Here is a 21,905-nt window from a genome sequence, read left to right as displayed (position 1 = left end):
ATAGATTACCTAGTGTGGGTTTCCACATATATTATCTGGTGTTTAGGTTTTTTATATTCTCTTGAGAAGATTGAAGATGAATCTTTTAAAATACATTATAGGGGAAATAATGTAAAATATATACACTAAGGGGCATATTTATGGAATAGTGACACAGTGCAACGCTGCAAGTCACCTTGCTGCGCTGCATGCAGCACTGGGAAAGGGCAGGAATGCGCTGCACTTAGGGTATATGGCACATTCCTGATATTTCTCCCTGCACTGGCACCCTTTTGGCAGCCTAGTTCCATCACAGTCACCCTTGCACAAAGGTGCAAAGGTGCCTGCTTTGCATGCTGGATTGTTTTTGCACAGGAAGGGATACCTATCTGCACAAAAAACACAATCCTGAGAGGCATTTTACTCTTTCTATGGGTGCTGTAGAATGCAGCATACATAGAAAAAGGAAGTAATGAGAAGAAATGAAAATATTTTGCCTTGTTACATCCCTCCTGGGGAGGCATATCCTTTTGGCGCATTATCGTCTTATATGTGTCTTGTTAGTCTGGGAATGTGTCAAAAACCATGGGAGTTGAGTGGGAACACTCATGCAACACCCTTAGAATGCCTACCCATGGCAGAGTAATGCAACACAAAGATCTGCGCAGATTGCAGGTAATTTAAAAAAAAAAAGAGGCAAGAAATATGGGGAAGAGGGGCATATTCCCTAACGCCCTTTAAAAGAAACCGCCCCTAGGTGCCAGCACTTTAACATATTCTTGTCATGCAAAACTGTTAAGGTTCCATACGTGACGCTAGTTTCATGTGCCGTAATGTCGAAACCTGCCGTTAGTTTGAGGAGTGATAATACTCTTACCCCTTTCATCCGCACCAATGTTTTTAGGTATTCCTGATCAGGCACCTTCAGCACCTCTTCATGACCTGCAGCATGTTTGTTGGTCAGTTTGTAGAGGGTTCTTTGAGACCTGAAAGAAAGCTGCTAATGTTGCATCTAGCAGGGAGTCTGTAAATGCTCTCTTACTTGCCATTGGTCTGTGCAGTAGACAAGACGTACAGGTGAAAGTAGTTGTAGGGTTGCATCTCTTAGTGGTCAGTCACCGTCTGATAGTCGTATATGTTAATTGTTGGTGGCCTCAAATGATTCCTCAAACATAACAGAAGTTGCTAAGAAGCTTGCACTGTATACGACATTACATAATCACTGTGTGTTAAATGTTAGGTGATGGTGAATCCTAATGGAATGCCCCCATAGTCTGTGGATGGCTGATTATTCTCACCTTATGTGGTTCGTCCCAGGCACGCACCAGTCATTGGGCTGAAAGTGCTTCAGCCCTCCCTGCCCATTAGCTGCTGTGGGCTGGGCTGACTGGACAGGGACTGTGGGCTGATTTACTCAGCAAAGCAATCTGCTCTGTCACGCTTAACAAAAACCTTCATAGAAACATGCGCTGTTTACTTAAGACATTAAGGAGCATCTTTATTTAGCTTTCACGCAGCATGGGGCAGCGCAGTAAGCCATCTAGCTGGCCTGCGGGAGAGATAAAGGGCTGGAATGCGCTGTATTGAACGTGATACAATGTATTCTTGTCATTCTCTTGCGTTGGCTCCCTTTTTGCTGCCTAGCGCCAATGCAGGCACCCCTGCACCATGGTGCAAGGGTGCCCATGTTGTCAGCAGGATTGGTTTTGCGCATAAAGGGGCACCTTCCGACACGAAAACGATCCCCGAGGCATTTTACTCTTCTATGTGGTCACAGAATGCAGCACACATAGAAAGAAGAAATAAAGAGGAGAAATAAAGATATTTCTCCTAGTTATGCCTCACCTGAGGAGGCTTAGCATTTTGATGCATTCCTAGGTTTATCACTGATGGTAAATCTGGGAATGCACGAAATCTATGGGTGGCGTGTGGTTTTCAATCCAATTCGGATTAACCAAAAAATAAAAAACAACAGGGATACCATGCTACACTCCATCTACAACAAAAGACAGTGCTAGCCCGTCGTCATGTAATTTCATGACAGAGAAAGCAATGGAGCAATAATTATCTAGAAAAGAATTTGCTATCACAAGAAAAAGTATGTCAAATCAGAAAATTAGTTGTTTACTTATTGTTATGCTTACAGTGTTTTATTCATATATTATTCTTGCCTTTAATTCTCATATTATAATTTAATTATAAATTGTTTTCTTTCCCTTCCCCTTTCCCCTTTGATTTAAAAGGTACATATTCTACTTTGCATACAGCTTGATAGTTATATTTCCCATATATCTTTGTGTTTCATGCAACTTTATTTGTTTTGTTAATTAGGATTTGTTGTGTTTTTACAATACTGTTCCTTTTCTTGTTCTTTCTTAATAAACTCAAACTTAAAAAAAAGAATATTCGTATTTGGTTATCTTCTTATCACCTAGTACTTCGAGGACTTTTAGAGCTGTGTACGATACTGCAACTTATATACTTTTATAATTGAGGAAAGAATGTTGTATTATGTCATAGGTTCAATAAATATTTGTTGTGTATTTTATGTAATGCTTTATAACGCACTTCTGTCTTTTCTAAAGGCTGGAAATAGCATGTGCTAAAAAGGCTGCTGATGTGCATTGGTCTAAAAGTGATTCTCCCTCTCTGCCCCAAACGCCGCCCAACCCCCATTACACCCTCTCCCCATTGTGTATTAGCCAGGGCTGCTGCAGATTTCGGTACACACACAATTCTTTACCTGATGTGTGCTGGGCTGCATTGGGCCTCTATATCAGCCTCATAGAAAGTATCATGCAGGTCATCCATCAGCTGAAGGGCTTTGCAAAGCCTGGGAACAGTAATCCTGAGTTCAATGGAAACCCCAGACGTGGCTAAAAATGAACAAAGCATTCTACAAATATTTTGTTGGGCCTTTTCTTTTAGGCAACTACATAACAAAGATAACAGCCATGTCTGAAATAAAAAATGCAGTAAGTTAAAGTAAAGGGTGGGAAATGCATTATTTTATGAAAGCTTTGTTGTGTAATGTGATCACTGCAGATGTATGTGTGTGTAACGAGACAGTCACAGTGAATCCTTGTTGGTGTACTGGGTATTAGTGGCATCCACGTTTATAGTGTTTTGACGTCCCAGCTTGTGACTGAAAGCACTGAGAATATGCAAGTGATTATATTAAAATTGTATTACAGACAGTATAACGCTGCCACCAAATGTGCAGGAATTTTGTGTTTAAGATAAAACAAGTATATTAAAAATATATATTTTGTAGTAATACACAATCATACTGTACCTAATGCAAACCTTTATTTATAAGTTGTTATTGTAAGAATAAACTTCTGAGCTCAGCTGATAAAAGCCTTATATTACCTCTCAAAAAGAATACAGTTCAGGCACCACAGAGCCTCAAATGATTCTGTCAATCAAAGCCATACACCGGCTCCCCAAAAAGCCTTTAAATTTGTTGACTTTACATGACTTTCATGGTATCAAACGTACTGGCAGGCAGTTCTACGTTTGTTGTCCAACTCCCCTTTAGCCCCACAGCATAGGAGACTCCTGTCCTTCCCTTTCAAACAGAGGCACTTTTTTTTAAAGTATGGTAACTGTTATTGTAAAATTTTAAGAATATTTGTAATGTTGTTCCTTGTAGAAACAGCACAATTCAACCACTGAGGTTATTCAAAAGGCATTTATGGGTAAAGGAGGTTTTGTTGTTTTTTCTTTGCATCTTGGGCTTCATAGTGTTGTGCTCTATTTGCCTCATTAGCCCACTTGCAAAGTGCTAGCATGAAAGACATAGGCCCAATTTGGGAACTGTGCGTAGAGAAAATCCTGTGTGGAATTTTGCTATAAACGGTCCAGTGATCCTAGACCTGAATTTACTGGGGTTTGGGAACAACAAACCAGATTTGGCAACCTGGAAAATCCAGCTGATAAAATTTCTGTGGGAAAAGCTGCATTGTAGCCTGTAAAAGTAAAGTAAAGTCCACATTTGTAAAGCGCACAATCACCCGTAAGGGTCTCTAGGCGCTGGGGGCCGTCGGGAAGATTAAGCGAGCTATTGCCCAGAGTCACATGGTGCTGGGCTAACCTGCCGCCGGAGCCGGGGATCGAACAGTGGTCCCCAGATTCCAGCGTCAGTCGCCCTGGCCGCGGCGCCACACCTCTTCCTTGCCCCCCCCCCCCCTTGCATGACCCCTGCGCAAACTGCAGACAAGGAGAGCTTTAAATGCTCCCACTGCCAACCAAAATTCTCCACTCATTTCTTCACATTCCTCATCCCCTCCACCTCAGAGCTAGTAGTAAATGTGTGCTTTAAACACCTTGCAAAAGGGAATACCATGTGGAATTTTTGTAAATCTAGGTCCGCAAAATAATTTTCCATTCCTTGCGGTTTGACTTGTAATTGCACAGGGCTGTTGGGTTGATATCGTACATTACTGTTCAATACCAGTGCAGAGGTTGCACACTGCAGGTACTGTGCAACTTTTATCTGGGGCTGTTGTAAGCTACTTAAAGTGCCTGCAGATAGATCAGCAAGGATGAAAGGCCCAGTTTTCACATCCCACCACATCTACAAATATTTAGCAGAAAACTTCACCACAATTTAACTTCAACAAAGGCAGAACATGTAAGTATCAATCAGAATGTAATAGAGTGAGGCAGTGATATTATATTGTATTGTCATGTGTGTACTTCTTTTTCTGGGGCTGGTGTTGAAGCCTGGGTCTTATTCCCCAGCCCTGAGCTCTCACCTTGGTCTCTAATGCTGGTTTTAGAGCTGGGGTTCCATACTGTAATTTTTGAGCCTCAGCTCCATACACCAGCATCGTGTCCTTAACTCTGTCTCTAGAACAGAGATTACCTAAGACCTTTTACCTCTATTTCTAAGGCTGGTCCATATCTCAGTCCTAGACTCTCACCTGTCCTGGTAGAGATGATGTGTGCTGGACTTCTTATTCCCGATTGAGGTCTCATCTCTTCTCCTAGAGCTAATAATTGAGACTGAATGTTATATCTCAGCCCTGAGCACTCACCTCTCCCCCAGAGCTTATGTGATAGTCTTCTCCTTATTTTAGTTCAGACCTCTCAAGTTTGCAGAGAGATAGCTGTTATCAGCACATGGGCTTCATAATTCACACCTAAGCTTTTGCCCCTGTTTCTAGAGCTGTTTCAGCCATATGTTTTCATCTCAGCCTTCAGAGGTATTTCAGTCCTGAGCTATCATCTCTGCATCTAGAACATGTGCTATAGTGGCCTCGATATTTCAACCCTGAGCACTCTCTTTCCAAAGAGAGAATTGATGTTTGAGCCAGGGTTCCGTATTCAGCCCTGAACTCTCACCTTTAGCTCTAGAACTGATATTAGATCCTGGCCTCCATATCTCAGCTAGATCTGTGCATAGTTTGCGTAGTTCCGCTAAACGAAACTCTCTGAAGTGACAAAAAAACTCAGAGGAGTTCTGCAAGCGGCGGAGTGTGGCCTGAACTGCCGTTCGCGCTGATCTTGCTGCTGCTCGGGTAGAAATACTACCCGAGGGGCAGCTCGCGCTTGCCAACTTATCGTTGGCAAGTGCAAGCGGGGAAAATACTTTGCTGCGCTACGCGGAGCAGAGTTTTCTGCACTCCGCGAGCTCCAAGGAATGCGAAGTGCAGAAAACTCTATAAACTCCGCGAATGGAGTGGAGTTCACCGACCAGGCCTAATTTCAGCCCTGGGCTCTTACCTTTGACTCTAGAGCTGGAATAACAGCTTGGCATACTTCAGTCCTCAGCTCTGATTTGAGGTGGGTGAGCTACAGAAAGCTCAAGGCAGGCTCGAGCCAGATGCTTGGCTCTGGCTCAACTCAAGCTCCTTTTGTAACCTCAACTTTAAAACAAGTCGAGCCTTCAAAGGGCTTGTGCCTGCCACCCATGCCCTAAACCCATGCTCCAAGAATTAAAGACAAAACAGTAAAAGACAGGGCACGAGTTCCCTGCTATTCAGTTAACACAGGTAAGTCAGTGTTTAAGGGCAACAACAACCATTATGGTGAGTATAGTTATTCTTCTCAAAAGAATTTTGGAGAAATTCGTAACAAATGTTGCATTTTATAATGAACATTGGCCTTGCAGGTTTTTAAAAACAACATTGATAATTTAGTGTGTCTGATGTACAAGGACTTCAGAACAGAAGTAAAAGCATGTTTGTTGTTATTATAACATATTCTATTATGAGGCACTATTTCTGTCTCTAATGAAGTGACTTCGTTGCAGGACATTAACCATCAGCCAAACAGTCTATTTATACTGGAGCTTCAGGGAACAGTTGTATCCTCTGCATGCTAGAGCACAAATATTTGCAAATCTATTTCATGGAAATTACCTTTTTGCGAATTCTTTAGGCCTAATGATTTCATGCATGAATGTAGCTATGTCATTTCATATGAGAACTGCTCAATGTGTGATGCTAGCAGCAACTACTTTATTTTGGTTTAAAATAACACAGATTCCTGACAGTAATTAACAGGCACTCATTTTGCCAACTGATTGGTGCTCACTTGTTCATTCTCAGGAGGAACGGAAGTAGCATTAAGAATCGAACCTCAAACTGGAAAGTCAAACATCCTGAAAATCTGTGTTAACCCAGTAATCTCAATATTCTTACATCAGTACATATGTGCAGCCTAAAACCAACATATGTTCATATGTTGCAATGTCCCGATGAGCAGACTGCAGAACGTATCTTTGGTCAACAGTCAATCAGAAGTGTCTTTCTGAAAATGGAATTAAAACATTTCGGGGGGCGTGGCCAAGATGGCGACCTAGTCGGCAGCAGAATCCACAGGCTCCCCGTGCCAAATCCCCCCGGGGCCTAAATATAGTTTCATTCCCCTCCCGAAGAACTACACGGGAGGAGGGAGTGCTTGTGACTCACCGGGGTCATCGTGAGAGTGGCACCGGTGCTGCGGGAGCAGCTGAGAGAGTCCCCTGCGACCTGCCGCCGTCAGCCCTGTAATGACACCCTGATGGCGAGAATTCGGTCGGGGGTGAGCCGCGAGAGTATGGACAGTTACCGGGGGTCCTGAGGCCTGCAGAATCACCAGCAGCGTGTCGCCGATCTCACTGCCCAGACTGGTGGAGAGGTAGGACTCCTTCCAGAAGAGGGAGATAGCGGCAGTCTGGTGTCCGAGGTGGGAGTGTGGCCGCACCCAGGCGGCTGAGTGAGGTGTCGGCCCGATGGCGCAAAAATTGAGCCCAGGGATGCAGGCCCAGCGGAGGCGAGTGCAGTGAGCGACCAGGGAATTGGACCAACGCCCCCCTCCTGGGGCTTCTGCTGACGGAACGCCGTACTCGGCGCAACCGCTGATATCAGCTGCCTCCAGAGGTGATACCGGGTCAGCAGCTTAGGGCGGTCGAGCCCTAAATGCACAATCGCGCCAGTGGAACCATTTTAGGTGAACTGGCGGCTTGAAAGGGGCGGCGGCGACCTACTACTTGTGCACGGCTAGAGAGGTCCCCAACTACATGAGGAGGTGATCGGCAGGAGGCATACCTAGCCCCCCAGGGAGACGTATGGGGGCAGAGACAGTACCGTGCCTCGAGGGCTGTGTGCAAACTGCGAGGAGGCCAGAGCATCCATCAGCGCTGCAGGGCGGGATATACCTCGGGCTCTGTACCTTGATCCATATGCTACTCAACAGCGCCTGTCAAGGGTTGGCTCTACTGTTGATTTGCTGGATTGTGCAGGGTGCATGCCCGGAGGGCCCCAGCCTAATGACGGAGGAAGAGGTGAATAGTGGCTCTCCGGGCGAGCCCGGGCACCCGCGGCTGATCCACTGCAGGGCTAACAGTAGGAACGCCACTGCTGGTGGTGGGAGGTGAATCCCCCCGACTGAGAATGCACGAGCTGAGGGCCTACGGTGGTGCAGCACAAGGACGGGTGGCCATGGGGCCAGGGCCACACCCACTACGCCAAGGGCCTGTAGGCAAAACACCCCGAATCCAATTGGCGCTCCCCAACAGCACTTGGGGATATTGCGGAGAGCGCCTCCGATGGGCTGTGAGGACTTTACGGGGTAGCCTAGGGAGGAACCTGGAGTGTTAGCAGGCGGGGGACTGGAAAGCGACTCCATTTCGTAGAGGCGGTCTAATCACCCCAGCACGTGAGCAGCGATGGACCGCCAGCGGAAGGGGCAGCGGGTGCATAGCGACGGGACTCGCACCGAGGGTCGACGGAGCAGAGACAGACGGCGAAGCATGGTTGGTGTGAGGAAGAAGGGGGAGCGCACACTCACCAAAATGCTAGGCAAAGACCAACCCAAAGGAGACAAGTGGTCCCCCTCCCCGACGGCGGCAAAGCAGCACGATGTCTCGGGGGAAGGCGAGGTGCCGATCACAAAAACTTTTCAGGAGACTCTGTTCAACTCCCTGCATGAAGATTTTCAGACACTAAAACAGGAGATAGCCGGGGAGGTCCGGGAGCTGCGCCGTGATGTTGACGGCCTTGGGGAAAGAGTGGCGGCCGCCGAAGAAGCGGACCAAACGAGGAGTGAGGAAGTGGAACAACTTCAACAAGAGATCATCAAACTGAGGGATCAGCAAGTCGACTTACAAGCCCATGCAGAAGATTTGGAAAATAGATCCCGACGAAACAACATACGGGTCCGAGGTGTACCACTCAAGGAGGAAGGGACAGATATAACTGGTTACTTACAGGGCTTGTTTCGGGACATCATCGGAGAAAAGGCTGACTTTGACATTAGGATCGACAGCGCACATGGTGGGTCTGGCTCGTAGGGCGCTGGCCACTCCCCCAGATATCCTGGCCTTTCTCCCGGACTTTCCATTAAAAGAACGGATCCTACGGGAGGCACAGTGGAAACAGCCCATTCAATACCTGAGAAGGCCGGTTGGTTTATTTCAGGACTTATCAGCCATCACCCTTCAGAAAAGAAAGCCATTTAAAATAGCTACGGACTTCCTACGCGATAAGGGGGTCCCCTACTCCTGGGGGCACCCGTTTCAATTCTGCAGCTGCAATCGCTCCAGGTTACCTGCGCCCTGCTGGGGATTGCACAGACGGTGGAGCCTCACCCACCGGAGTCATCCCAGAAATGTACCCGGGGAGGCTGGCAGCGGATTCGGCGCAGGCGTTCTCAGAACGAAGACCTGAAGCCCAGCTCACACACTATCGCTCAAGAGAGGGCCCTTGCCATCCAGGAAGTTGCCAAGGATACATCACCGCTGGAAGAAGAAGACTGAGAATGGGAGGGTTCTTTCGAATTAATGCGTAGCTGGGTCCGGGACGAGGCAGGCAGGGAGCGGTAGAGGTCGCCACAACTGCTCGTTCCACCAGGTAACTTCATCGTGGCCCTGTGGCACGGACAATCAGGCCTGGGACTATTATCAAGGGTTTATGCGTTGGGGGTACCCAGTTGGGGTTAGGGAGGGGGGCTGGGGCATTTGGAAGGGCTGGGGAAGGGGGGAGGGAGCCAGGGAAGGAGGGAGGGGACAGTTGGGGCAGGGAAAGGGGGTTGGGGGATGGGTGGGGGGTCAGGAACCTGTGTGTCATCTGGGAGGGGCCCTTGTCAGGACATCTTGTGGCGGCTGGGGACTTCGGGACAGTGCTGTCTTACCACACTCTGACTATGTGATGGACCCTACCATGAAGATAGTTACCCTTAACGTGAAGGGGCTCAATAATCTCATCAAGCGTAGAGCCATTCTGTCCTACCTAGAAAATTCTGGGGCTTCCATCTGTCTCATTCAGGAAACACATTTGCTGTCTAAAGGCTGGCATAGGATGCAATCCCGTGCCTTTCCTCACAATACTATTCCTCTAACATAGATAAGAAGGGGGGTCGCAATACTGGTAGCTAGACACTTCCGGGACTCAGTGGGGGAAAAGGTGGCAGAAATCAGGGGTAGACTGCTAGCACATACTATCAAGGTGGGGGCATGTCTTTAGTTGTGGGGTCTCTATACGCTCCTAATATGGGTCAGGAATCCTTTCTAATGGGTGCAGTGTCGGATGTCTTACTGAATCAGGATAAACATGTTCTCATTGGTGCGGACCTCAATCTTGTTATGGACTCAGATCAGGATAGGTCGGGTCACCGATATGGTATGACAGGGGCACTCTCACTGGAGGGGAGGGCTTGGCTGAGCCAGAGAGGGCTGCTGGATGTATGGCGGGAGGCCCATCCCAAGAGTACACAATACACATTTTACTCACACATACACCATACGTATGTTAGGTTAGATCATTTTATTAGCTCCTCGGAACTTTACCCATTGGTGGACGAAGTGGAAATCGTCCCTGCCACACTCTCGGATCACGATGCCGTGTCACTCTCCGTCTCAGTCCCTCATACACGCACAACTAAGGGCAAATAATGATCGTGAGAATCCCTACTACATAGGGCAGGGGTGCATCAACAGCTCAGTAAATGTATCTCCGATTATCTCTTGACCAATGATCAGCCCGACACACCTCTCCCTGCGCTCTGGGGGGCTCTTAAAGAGGTAGTGCCGTGGGGAGCTGATAGCGCTTTCCGCAGCAGAAAATAAGGAGCGAGCGTAACAAAGGGTATTGCTCACGGTCAAGGTCACAGAACTTGAATGGGTTCATAGCCGCAGGGTGCCCCTAGGATCTGGCACCAATAGAAAGTGGCTAGGGCACAACTTGTGGGCCTGGTCCTGGACCGTGCAGAATTCGCAGCTTTGCGGCTTAAACACACCTATTACGTGGGGGGGTAACAAAACAGGGCACCTCCTGGCGAGCAAGCTTAGAGCCCGCACCCAGCAGGCTAAGATTACTACCATCAAAGATGCCCGGGGTGAGACGCTAGCGACCGATGATAGCTGACTCTTTTAGGGAGTATTACGCGTCTCTTTATAGCAGGGACCCAACCGTTGACCGGGTGGGTGAGGCCTACCTTAGCCAAGCGGCAACCACGGCCCTTAACTCCTCTGGGGCAGCAGTTCTGGACACGCCTATTAGGATCGAGGGGGTCATTGGAGCGATCTCTAGACTTAAATCTTTGAAATCCCCAGGGCTTCTCTGCCGGTTTTTATAAATCATTCTGACCGCTCATAGTGCCAATTTTAGCTCTCCTTTTTTACTTTTTTCGGGGGCGGGGCACCATCCCACCGGATATGCTAGAAGCAGACATTATTGTGCTGCCCAAACCGGGGAAAGATGCTACCCAATGTTCCGCGTACAGACCTATCTCCTTACTCAACCTGGATTTAAAGCTATTCACAGGGATTCTGGCTTCCAGATTGGGCCAGAGGCTGCCTGGCATCATAGAGCCTGACCAATCTGGCTTTATCCCGAACCACCAATGTAGTGACAACAACAAACGCCTCATGCATCTCATTGACAAAGCCCATTATAATAAGTCGGACGCCATGCTATTGTCGATCGATGCTGAGAAGGTGTTCGACAGGGTGGACTGGGGGGTTCTTAGATAAGGTGCTGGCACACTTTGGCATTGGGGATCGTTTCAGGGCCTGGGTCGCGAGTTGCTATGCAAAGCCAAGGGCATCGATTCGAGTGAACGGCATGCAATCACGCCCATTCGACATTCAGAGAGGAATGAGGCAGGGGTGCCCTTTATCCCCCCTCCTCTTCGCGCTCTACATAGAACCTCTTGCCCAGAGAATCAGGGGTAACTCTGACATCCGGTGGGTTTACTTTGGCGGGGAGCACCACACACTTAGTTTGTACGCTGACGATATTCTACCTGCACTAGAGACGCCTAAGCAGTCTGTGCCCGCGTTCCTACGTGAGCTGGAGGCCTTTGGTGCGGTGTCGGGCTTTAAAGTTAACACAGGAAAGTCCATGCTTCTTCCCTTGGGTGGCAATGTTTCCAAGTCGGCGACCATACCCCCGGAATTTGGGAACCTTCGAGTTTACCCAGAGATCCCATATTTGGGAATTACCCTAACCCCATCCACGGAGCAGACGGTCTCCTCGAACTATACGCGACTCACCTCTCAAGTCCAGGGTGATTTGCGCCGACGGCAGCAATATCCGCTGTCTTTATTGGGCGGCATTGCCGCGATCAAAATGTCTGTACTGCCTAAAATCCTATATGTCTTCAAAACCATCCCTGTTAGCCCACCCCTAGGAACTCTTGGCAAGCTCCAGGACACCATCCAGCACTTCATTTGGGCGGGGAAACGGCAGCGGATGCGCAGGCATCTGTCTCATCCCACCCCAGATGAGGGAGGGCTGGGGATCCCTAACCTTCTACAATACTACCAAGCAGCCCAGCTCCGATACTTGGTGGATTGGAGCCAGTCCGAATCGGAAAAGAGGTGGCTCTTTCAGGACCGGGCGATGGCGCAGACTGCTCTTTGGAGGGTGCCCTACCTGAAACGTGCGGATAGGCCGAAATATCTTAATAGGTCTCCTATCACTCGCACCCTTATGAGGGTTTCCGACACAGTCGGATGTCGGAGGGGGCTTACTTTGTTTCCCTCACCGATGACACCTTTGCTCGACAACCCGGAGTTTGAACTCGGGATGAAAGACTGGCTTTCTTGCAATAGCGCACATCCCCGTGCCAATCGGCAGGCCACTTATTCGACCTCAAGGGTTTTATGCAGCTCTCAAACCTTAGGCAGTTCTATGACCTTCACAACCCGAGCAGATACCAATACTTCCAGCTTAGACACTGGCTGATGCACCCAGAGGTGCACCCACTGGTAAGTAGGAAGCTGTGGACTTACGAGAAATGGCTAGTCACTAAAGAATCAGATCGGAAATTGATCTCGGAGCTCTACCGCATGCTCCATCGCCGCTACCCGCATTGCATTCAGCGGGTCAGGGGTCCTGGAAGGGTGAGTTGGGTAGGGCTCTTCCTGATTAAGAGTGGCAGGCCATATACTACAGAGCGAATCACACTGCAAGGAACACTGCGAGCAGGGAGGCGGCAGTCAAAGTTGCCACCTATTGGTATTTAACGCCAGTCCGCCTGTATAGAGGTAACCCTACTCGGATTCCTACTTGCTAAAGGGGATGCGGCGAGGAAGGTACACTGACTCACCTGCTCTGGGGGTGCCGGGGGGTGGGGGGTTTCTGGACAGAGGTTCTTAACGAAATTGACAAACACTTTGACACCGAGATCCCTAGGTTCCCAGCATACACACTCCTGGGCTTACCCAACAAACTCACTTTCCCTCTCAAATCAGTCCGGGGGAAACAGATGGGTTTAGCACTAGGGGTGGCAGTGCAACACATCCTGTCGCTCTGGGGTACTCGGACACGTCTGACTCACATAGGGTGGCTCCATAGATTGTGGTACATAGCAGGCATGGAGCGCATACAGGCTTCCCTTACCCACTCTCTGTCCACTTTTGTTACTTATGGGCAGCCTTTAATCGCAATCCTGTCGACAGAATTTAATGAAGTCACGTTCCCGAAATACCTCTGCCTTCTGAGACTCAATGACTCTTCACACCCGGAGGACACAGTTGGGGCATAGGCGTATCTACGTCGCAGTGCGCTCAACGCACTCTGGGACTATCTCAGACACACCGGTTCCAGGAGGGGTGGGAGTGGGGGGAGGGGGTTGGTGTTTTTTTTGTTCTTACTGTAAAACTGAGTTCTGTCTGGAGAACTTAACAGGGACACTTGACCAGTCAGGCATTCCGGGACACCTACTTTGCAAACGGTCTGCACCATTGTTTCATGACGTGGCTTGGAGGGCGGCTGGGGTGCCTTGGGAGGCCTTTGTATGGTTGCAGCATTACAAAATGCCTGTATGATGTATTTTTCATTGTCTGAAACTCAATAAAACAAAGTTTACAAAAAAAACATTTAATGGGATCCTTGTCTTTTCAAGAAAATAATTTTTGGATAATTATCAAAAAGGGTTGTAACACTCACCTGACTTTGGAAATCTGGTTTTAAAGTGTTTGTTTTCTGAAAACTATAGACACTGCCTTTTAGTTGTCAAATCACTAATTTTCCTTTTTAACCCCTTCACTCCGGGGCATATTCCCTGCTGTGCTGGGGGCGGGGGGCGGGGGCGTGCACAGCGCCCCGGTGCTCATGACCAGCTCAGCTCATCATGAACCACGGTTCTCGTGTGCTCATGATGAGCTGAGCCCGTCACAGCCACACCCGTTTTCATAGAACGTTCAGCACAGCAGGGGAATTATCCCCACGTGCGAGCGTTCTAACGGGCGTGACGAGCTCAGCTCATCATGAGCACACGGGAATCGTGGCTCATGACGAGCTGAGCTCGTCATGCGCATAAGGAGGGGTTAAAGATCTTTGTCCATAGCCTATAAACATAGTCAGATGTCAGTAAAACATGTTTGTTGCAATTGTGTCTGGTTTGACTAATATGTTTAAAATGCACAGTTTATCACTCTATTTTTTTGTTGGATCTAAGGATAGTTCCACCCCATTGTTTTAAGTGTTAGCCGCACCTCTTTTGGTTGGCCTGCCGCCCCTCCCCCCCCCACACCCCACCAAAGTTGGGTTGAGTTGCACCACTCGTTTGTCACCACATACTCGAAGCTGCCCTTGATCTAACGCACAGTTATGTACAGTGCTCGGTTGCTTATTAAACATATTGTATTAAACCTCTTTTCAAAGGCTGAATTTGTGATAGATGCTCACTAGAACATCAATATACTTCTTTTTTGGTGGTTTTCGCTCAATCTGATTATGGCGTCTTTGCTTCTTTAGGTAAAAGAAGCTATGCAGAGAATCCACGACCGAGGAAACATTGGAAAACTCATTCTGGATGTGGAGAAAGCCCCGACTCCTTTGGTTCGTAAAAAAGACATTCAAATTGTTTTAACAAACATGCATTGTTTTAAAACCATAATGATGAAAAACATGTTTCATTAAGAGGACTGTTATCTCAGTACCATAAAGTACAAAGACAATTGATTGTTGTTTATGAATCTCATTGCCTTAATTTACAGAGAAAAGTTAAGGAAAGTAATCCGATAAACGCATCTGCACTTCCTGAAGTGTTTATGAAACTAGATTTCTTGTACACAGATAAAAGCAAGCACTACACTAATCAGTAGAAAACGAAAGCAGAGTCAGTGGATAAGCAGTCAATAAATCCATATTTTTCTTCCATACTTAGTCAGGCGTGCCTAAACTGACAACACAGAAGACGGACTGCTTTGATTAATGGTGCAGCTGTTAATTAAGCTGTCAACATTTTCAATTTGTCTCAATTAAAGGATATATGTTTGTGCATGCTTATTAGATGTACTTGATGAGTGTATTGGTGTGAGTGGGTCCGTTCGGTTTGCAGGAGACACATGGCTGATGCTACGTTATGTCAAATTAGAAGTTAAGCACATTTGTACTTCACAGTGACTCTTGAATGCCAAAAGCTTAAGGACCTTACATACCACATATACTAACTACTCAAGATAGCAGATTGAGTACTTCTTAGCCTTAATCATTGTTACTGTACACTTAGAATATGTGTGAAAACCCGCAAACTTTACTCTTTTTAGGTCAGGTGTGAAAGATATTGCCAGATCTTTTGTAAATAATACTTAACAATTCTTTCATAGAGAGGAGCGTTGAGTCAGCTCCCTACGACCAATGTTTTGTTCAGTTGACATTCACATTTTGGATCAGTCCATAAGCAAAAAAGGGGGAAACGAGTGATCCTCAGTAGCCATTGATTTGTTGGCAGTGTCCTTAATATTTTGGTTCTGCTGAGAGGACCGATATGTGTGTCCTCATTTACGGGATTTTGGCGTAGGGCAGCACATCGAGGCACCTTGCTGTGCTGACCTATGCCAAAGTGAAAGGACAGGAATTCACCGTCTTTATGCTGACGCCATTTTAGCAGCCTAGCTCCAACATATGCACCCTTGCATCATGGTGCAAGGATGCCTCAGTTGCATTCAGGCTTATTTTTGTGCAGTAGTATGTGACGCCTTCCTGCACAAAAATAATACTAAGCGTTTTCCTCTTTCTATCTGTGCTGCAGAATGCACACATAGAAAGAGGAAAACACTAGAACAAATAAAGATATTTTACCATGTAACGCTTCGCATCAGAAGGTGTAAGGATTTGGCCCTTCCCCGGGTTTATATGATTTTGTAAATCTCGGGCAGCGTCAAAATCCATTGGTGTTGCATGGGAAAACCCACCAGAATGGCCATGGAACACCTCTTTGACACAGAGTAAGGTGACACAACAATTTTCACTGCATTGCCTTACTCATGATTTATGAGGTCACCCAAAGCCATGCAGGAGTGCTTTGCGTAGCTCCGTAAATTTAATGAGACCTAGAGTCATGCATGTTCCACTTTACGTGGTGCCAAAATGATGCAGGGCTCTCATAAATAACTGGTGAACCTGGTGCGTTAAATAATTTTTTATTTTTCAAATGTTTTTGCGTTTATGCACACTATATGATTATGCCAGCATGTACCCTGATAATATGCTAAATTCCACATACAACACCCTAAATTATTTTAGAGGTGTAATTAAGCCTGTACAGTTCCAATTGAGTACATTTTCATAAAAAGATAACAACATCGGTACCCCTAAGATGGCCGCCACGAATACGTGAGATAGCATGGAACGACACGCTCTAGTTCACGTAAGGGCGTTTTCCACGCCGGCACAACAAACCGCGAACGATATCTTTAAAACAACACTGAAACCCTCGGTCCGATAACATCCGGACCGGAGGGACACAAGTAGGTGCCTGAATGCAGGAGGTAACCGGAGCACAAAGTTGCTAGGATACCGATACCCCTCCGACTCCATGGGGCCCAGTTAGGTCTCTTGAAAAGTATGTATGAGTGTGTATGACAGATGAATGCTTGGGTATGTCACTGAGTGAGGTGTGTTTTTTTTAATCACGTTAAAAATGCACGAAATGAATCACGTTTTTGTGCATGAAAACAACCACGGTCAATCAATCCGCTTTCAGATCACAGAAAAACATCACATTTTCTGCCTACAAACTGTGTGTGATAATATAGGGGGTGATACACCCCGTGACCTTTCAAGTTGTTTTTTATCTTTCAGGAACCACGTGTTTCTATGGAACAAAATACGTAGGTATTATTGCATGCACTTAGTAGAGTTCGCTGCAGTTGAAAGTCAATTTCTAATTTCTATATTCTCATTGAAAGAGTTAAGGAGTGGCGAACACAGGGCTGGTCCCTGTGTAGTCCCGAAGAAGGGCTTGGGGTATGCACGAAACATGTCGACTTAGGAGTGGATAGGTACATCTGGACACATCAAGTTTAGGGCAGCCTATCACCCCACCCCGTTTTTAATGTTACCACCTAGAGGTCAGAATAAAGTTTATTGAGAACCTACTGGGCAGGTATTTTTAACCCATATCACATAGTCCACTCCCCACAAATACACATGCACCACACATAGTCCTTAAAGTGCTCCTACGTAACTTCGCAAGTCGTAGCACGCCCCAGCCCGTAGAGGACTGGGATGGCCCCAATGATGAAGCATGTCACCGTGGGGCAACCCCGGTGAGTGAGGGGACACCTAAAAAAGGAACAATTTTTCCTTTTTTTACATTTCAAACATAGTTCTCACAGTCAACCCCAGTGTGTGCTGGCTGTTTTTTCTAGCAAGGCTCTTAGGTATCTGGAAACAGAAACCTTTTTTTGTTTGACCCCCAACAGGGCCACAACACCCACCACCACCACCCCCAGGACCCCTCCCCCGGCAGCTCCCCCACCTTGGGTAAATACATGTCACATCGACTTCACGAAATCATGTACAAAAAATTTGACTGATGTCGTACAATCACAAAATGTAACATGCATGTGTTGTCACAAAAAATTGCATCACACATTCTCCTTCAAATTACCAGAAGAAAATGTATTCAAAATAACTCAAAAGAACATCAGTGAAGACTCATGGAGGGTCTCTTTGGAACAATCTGTAGGTCAGATCCTGCAAGACAAAAATCCAGATGAGAAGGTGTGTCATGCGGCCATCAAAGGACAGAGAGGGAGTAAAGGAGAAAGAGAGATACAGAAACAGAGAAAGAGAGGCAGAGAGAGAGAGGAAGATGGAAAGAGAGGGAGGGAGAGGAAGACGGAAAGAGACGGAGGGAGAGTGTTAGATTTGGGGGTCTCTAGTTGGCACAGGTAGGTACTTGTGACAAATAGGGACCCTTGCCTCTAGTCAGGGTAAGGGGGTACACTCCTAAAATAACCCCTACTCACCCCCTTGGTAGCTTGGCATAAGCAGACAGGCTTATCTCAGAGGCAGTGTGTAAAGCATTTGTGAACACATAGAGTAACCCAGTGACAACACTACAGATGGACACCACACAGTTGTATATTAAAAAGAAGTATTGTTTATATAGATTTAACACAAGACACAAACAACAAAAATCCTTAATACTGTACTTAAAATGGTAGAATTATCTTAGTTCTCTTTAGATCTTAAAAGGCTACACTTTGAGTCAATGTACCTTAAGATGCGTAACGCAGGGCAATGAAAGTGTTGCAGGGAAGGTGATGCGGGAGTCCCTTACACGCAAGGACGGTGATGCATTGAAGATCTGGTGCAAAGAAACAAAGATGGCGCTTTCTTCTTGATGCGACCCACTTCCCGGTGATGCGGCGGCATCTGCTGTGACGTCAATCCTCTTCTCCTGCGATGCCAGATGCTTTACATGATGCGAGCCGTGACAGGCCTTGCAACATGCTTCCCAGTGATGCAGCGGCATCTACTGCGATGTCGATCCTCTCCCCTGGCGATGCGAGTTGCTTCCACAACAATGCGAGTCATGACAGGCCCTGTGACACTCTTCCCGGTGATGCAGCGGCGTCTGCTGCGACGTTGATTCTCTTCTCCAGCGATGAGCCACGACAGGCCCTGCAACACGCTTCACGGAGATGCGGTGGCGTCTGATGTGACATCGAACCTCTTCTCTGGCGACACACTTCCCGGTGATGCGGCGGCGTCTGCTGTGACATCGAACCTCTCCTCCGGCGATGCGAGGCGTTTCGTGTTGTGAAGCGGCAGCGGCAGTTCGGCGACACGCTTCTTGATCTTGAGTCACGCTTCCAGCTCCTTGGGACATGCAAGTCCTCAAATAGTCCAGCACAACTGCAGGAACTTCAAGATAACTCTCTCTAAGGCAGGTTCCTGGGCCCCCCTCTCAGGCTCCAGGTCCTCTTGAGCACCCCTACGTGCTGCCATTGACCGGGTGGTCACACACGCCCAGTCAGGCAGACCCAACATCCCCAAGGTGAGCTCTCTAAATCATTCCCCAACAAACAGTCAACAGGCATGGCGAGCCTCACAGCTACCTGAAGAGTACCAGAGACCCCCCACTCAAAGGGAACCGGAGCCATTGGACAATGGCTCTCTGTGTTGTCGGCGGCAACAACTCGGCAAAATGCATGAGGGACAATCTGCTCTTGAGACACCAGGTGACACTTGACAGCTGTCACACTGGCTCCGCTGCCTCTAAGAGCCTCCATTAATGGTCACCCACTGCCCATATTTCTTAGTGTGGTTGGGCAGTTGGGTCCCTAAGACCACCTCACAGTCTCCTAAAGAGACAAGGGACAACTCTGCGGGACCCCACCCACCTTGGACACCAATCTCCTTCCCAAAGGCTACACTCACCATCTGCCAGGGTGGAACACCAGATGCTGCTGTTTTTCCAAACTGGGGGCACCGTGGATTATGCGCCTTATGACCCAGGTCCCCACACTTGTAACACCTCAGGGGTCCCCTGTGAACAGGATTACCTTTCGGGCCCCCGGCTTTCTCTCAGGGGGAGGCTGAGAACACTTCCCTTGGTTACCTTGGGAATTACTTTGGGGCCTTTTCTGAAACTCCCTCGGTTTACCCTTGTCCCCCCACTCTTCTGCTGGGGATCCTGCCCACCTTTGACTGAGTCTTCCATGTGATCCTTGAGGACCCGGGTGCTCACCCAGCGGTCCGCCTCTTCAGCAAGCTTCCTAGGGTTAGTCAGCTTACTATCAATTAGGTGCTGGCGCAGCTCTGGAAAACAATTACTGGACAAGTGCTCCCACACAATCAAATCAAAGAGCTCCTGAAAATCATTAACTTTGCTGCCCTTTACCCAACCATCCAATGCTCTGCAAAATAAAGTGACATATTCCACCCAGGTACTGCTCTCTATCTTCTTGCAATTCATGAACCTCTGTCTATAGAGTTCAGGGGTTAAACCATACCTAGACATTAATGCATCCTTCATGTGGCTGTGAGAATTATGGACTTCAGAAGGCAAGTCTAACAGTGTGTCCCGCCCCTCACTAAGGAACCGCCCCCACAACCCCGCTCCCCAATCTCTCTCAGGGATCCGGTGGGAAGACATGACTACCTCATGGGCTCTGAACCACTGCCCAATATCATCATTTTTATCAAATTCTTTCACCACATCTTTAGGAATATACACCAAAGTTCCTACAGGCACTGACGGTGTGCTGCCACCAGAGGGAGTAATCTCTAAGCTCTTGGCCTTCAATTCCAACTTCCTCAAAACCTTTTCATGTTCAAACTGCAATTTCTTTTCTTCCAGGGCTAACTTCCTAGTTTGCATTTCAAATTTCAACTGCCCATTTAACTTGAGCTTTGTCGGCTCCATTTCATGCATCCTACTCTCTTAGCTGTTCTCCAGCTCTTCTGGGGACAGTCCTCTGACAGAAACACTGCTACTTGCTGGGGAGGCCACTTTCCTCCCCCCTGGACCCAATAGCCCTTCCAGCTGCCCATCTGCATTCACATCCCCTTCCTCATTCTCAGGGGTATTCCTAGCTTCGACCCAGGCCCGCAGCGCTTTTTGTAACTCCTCCTTTCTGGAGATACCGGTCATAGATACTTTGAACCTTCTGCAGAAGTGCGTGAGCTGTTTTAAGTTGTAGCATTCCAATTTCTCCTCTTCTCAATCATTACCAACTGATGTGACGTATGCTGCTTTATCCATGGTAGTTAAACTTGGCAGTTATTTGCAAAAATAGAAAGTCCCAGAAAAACAATCTACCAAAAGTATGTGGTCGTGTTCTGGTCTGCATTCACTAGTAGTGCTTACCAACCACTGTACATGAATCACAAATGCAGGTTCAGAATCCCACTGCTGCCTCCAATGTTAGATTTGGGGTTCTCTAGTTGGCACAGGTAGGTACTTGTGACAAATAGGGAGCCTTGCCTCTAGTCAGGGTAAGGGGGTATACTACTAAAATAACCCCTGCTAACCCCCTTGGTAGCTTGGCATGAGCAGACAGGCTCATCTCAGAGGCAGTGTGTAAAACATTTGTGAACACATACAGTAGCCCAGTGACAACACTACAGATGGGCACCACAGAGTTGTATATTAAAAATAAGTATTCTTTATATAGGTGTAACCTAAGACCACAAACAACAAAAATCCACAATACTGTACTTAAAATGGTAGAATGAGCTTAGTGCTCTTTAGATCTGTGATGCGGCGCCGTCCGCTGTGACGTCGATCCTCTCCCCTGGCAATGCAAGTTGCTTCCACAATGATGCGAGCCGTGACAGGCCCTGTGACACTCTTCCAAGTGAGGCAGCGGCGTCTGCTTTGACGTCAATACTCTTCTCCGGCGATGAGCCACGACGGGCCCTGCTACATGCTTCTCGGAGATGCGGCGGCATCTGATGCAACGTCCATCCTCTTCTCCTGCGACACGCTTCCCGGTGATACAGTGGCGTCTGCTGCGACATCGATGCTCTCCTCCGGCGATGCGAGGCGCTTCGTGTTGTGAAGCGGCAGCAGCAGTTCGGCGACACGTTTCTTGATCTTGAGTCGCGCTTCCAGCTCCTTGCGACACGCAAGTCTTCAAAAAGTCCAGCACAACTGCAGGCACTTCAAGAGAACTCTAGGGGAGCTGGTGGGTGAAGTCTGTTGTCCCTGAGACTTCAGGAGGTGGCAAGCTCTGTTCTCAAGCCTTT

General features: G+C 47.7%; 1 protein-coding gene across 1 annotated transcript in view; it reads left to right on the top strand.

Annotated features, from left to right (window-relative positions):
- VAT1L (vesicle amine transport 1 like) overlaps nucleotides 1-21,905 on the top strand; it is a 1,045,598-nt gene that overhangs the window by 966,929 nt on the left and 56,764 nt on the right. Inside the window, exon 8 of the mRNA XM_078671542.1 lies at nucleotides 14,673-14,756. Within this exon, the coding sequence (XP_078527668.1) occupies nucleotides 14,673-14,756 (84 nt within the window). The remainder of the gene's footprint in view (nucleotides 1-14,672; nucleotides 14,757-21,905) is intronic.

The sequence above is a fragment of the Lissotriton helveticus genome, chromosome 12 (assembly GCF_964261635.1).
Source record: "Lissotriton helveticus chromosome 12, aLisHel1.1, whole genome shotgun sequence".
Classification (NCBI taxonomy): domain Eukaryota; kingdom Metazoa; phylum Chordata; class Amphibia; order Caudata; family Salamandridae; genus Lissotriton; species Lissotriton helveticus.
Note: the sequence above shows the minus strand (reverse complement) of the source record. Positions and strands in the feature narration are given on the sequence as shown.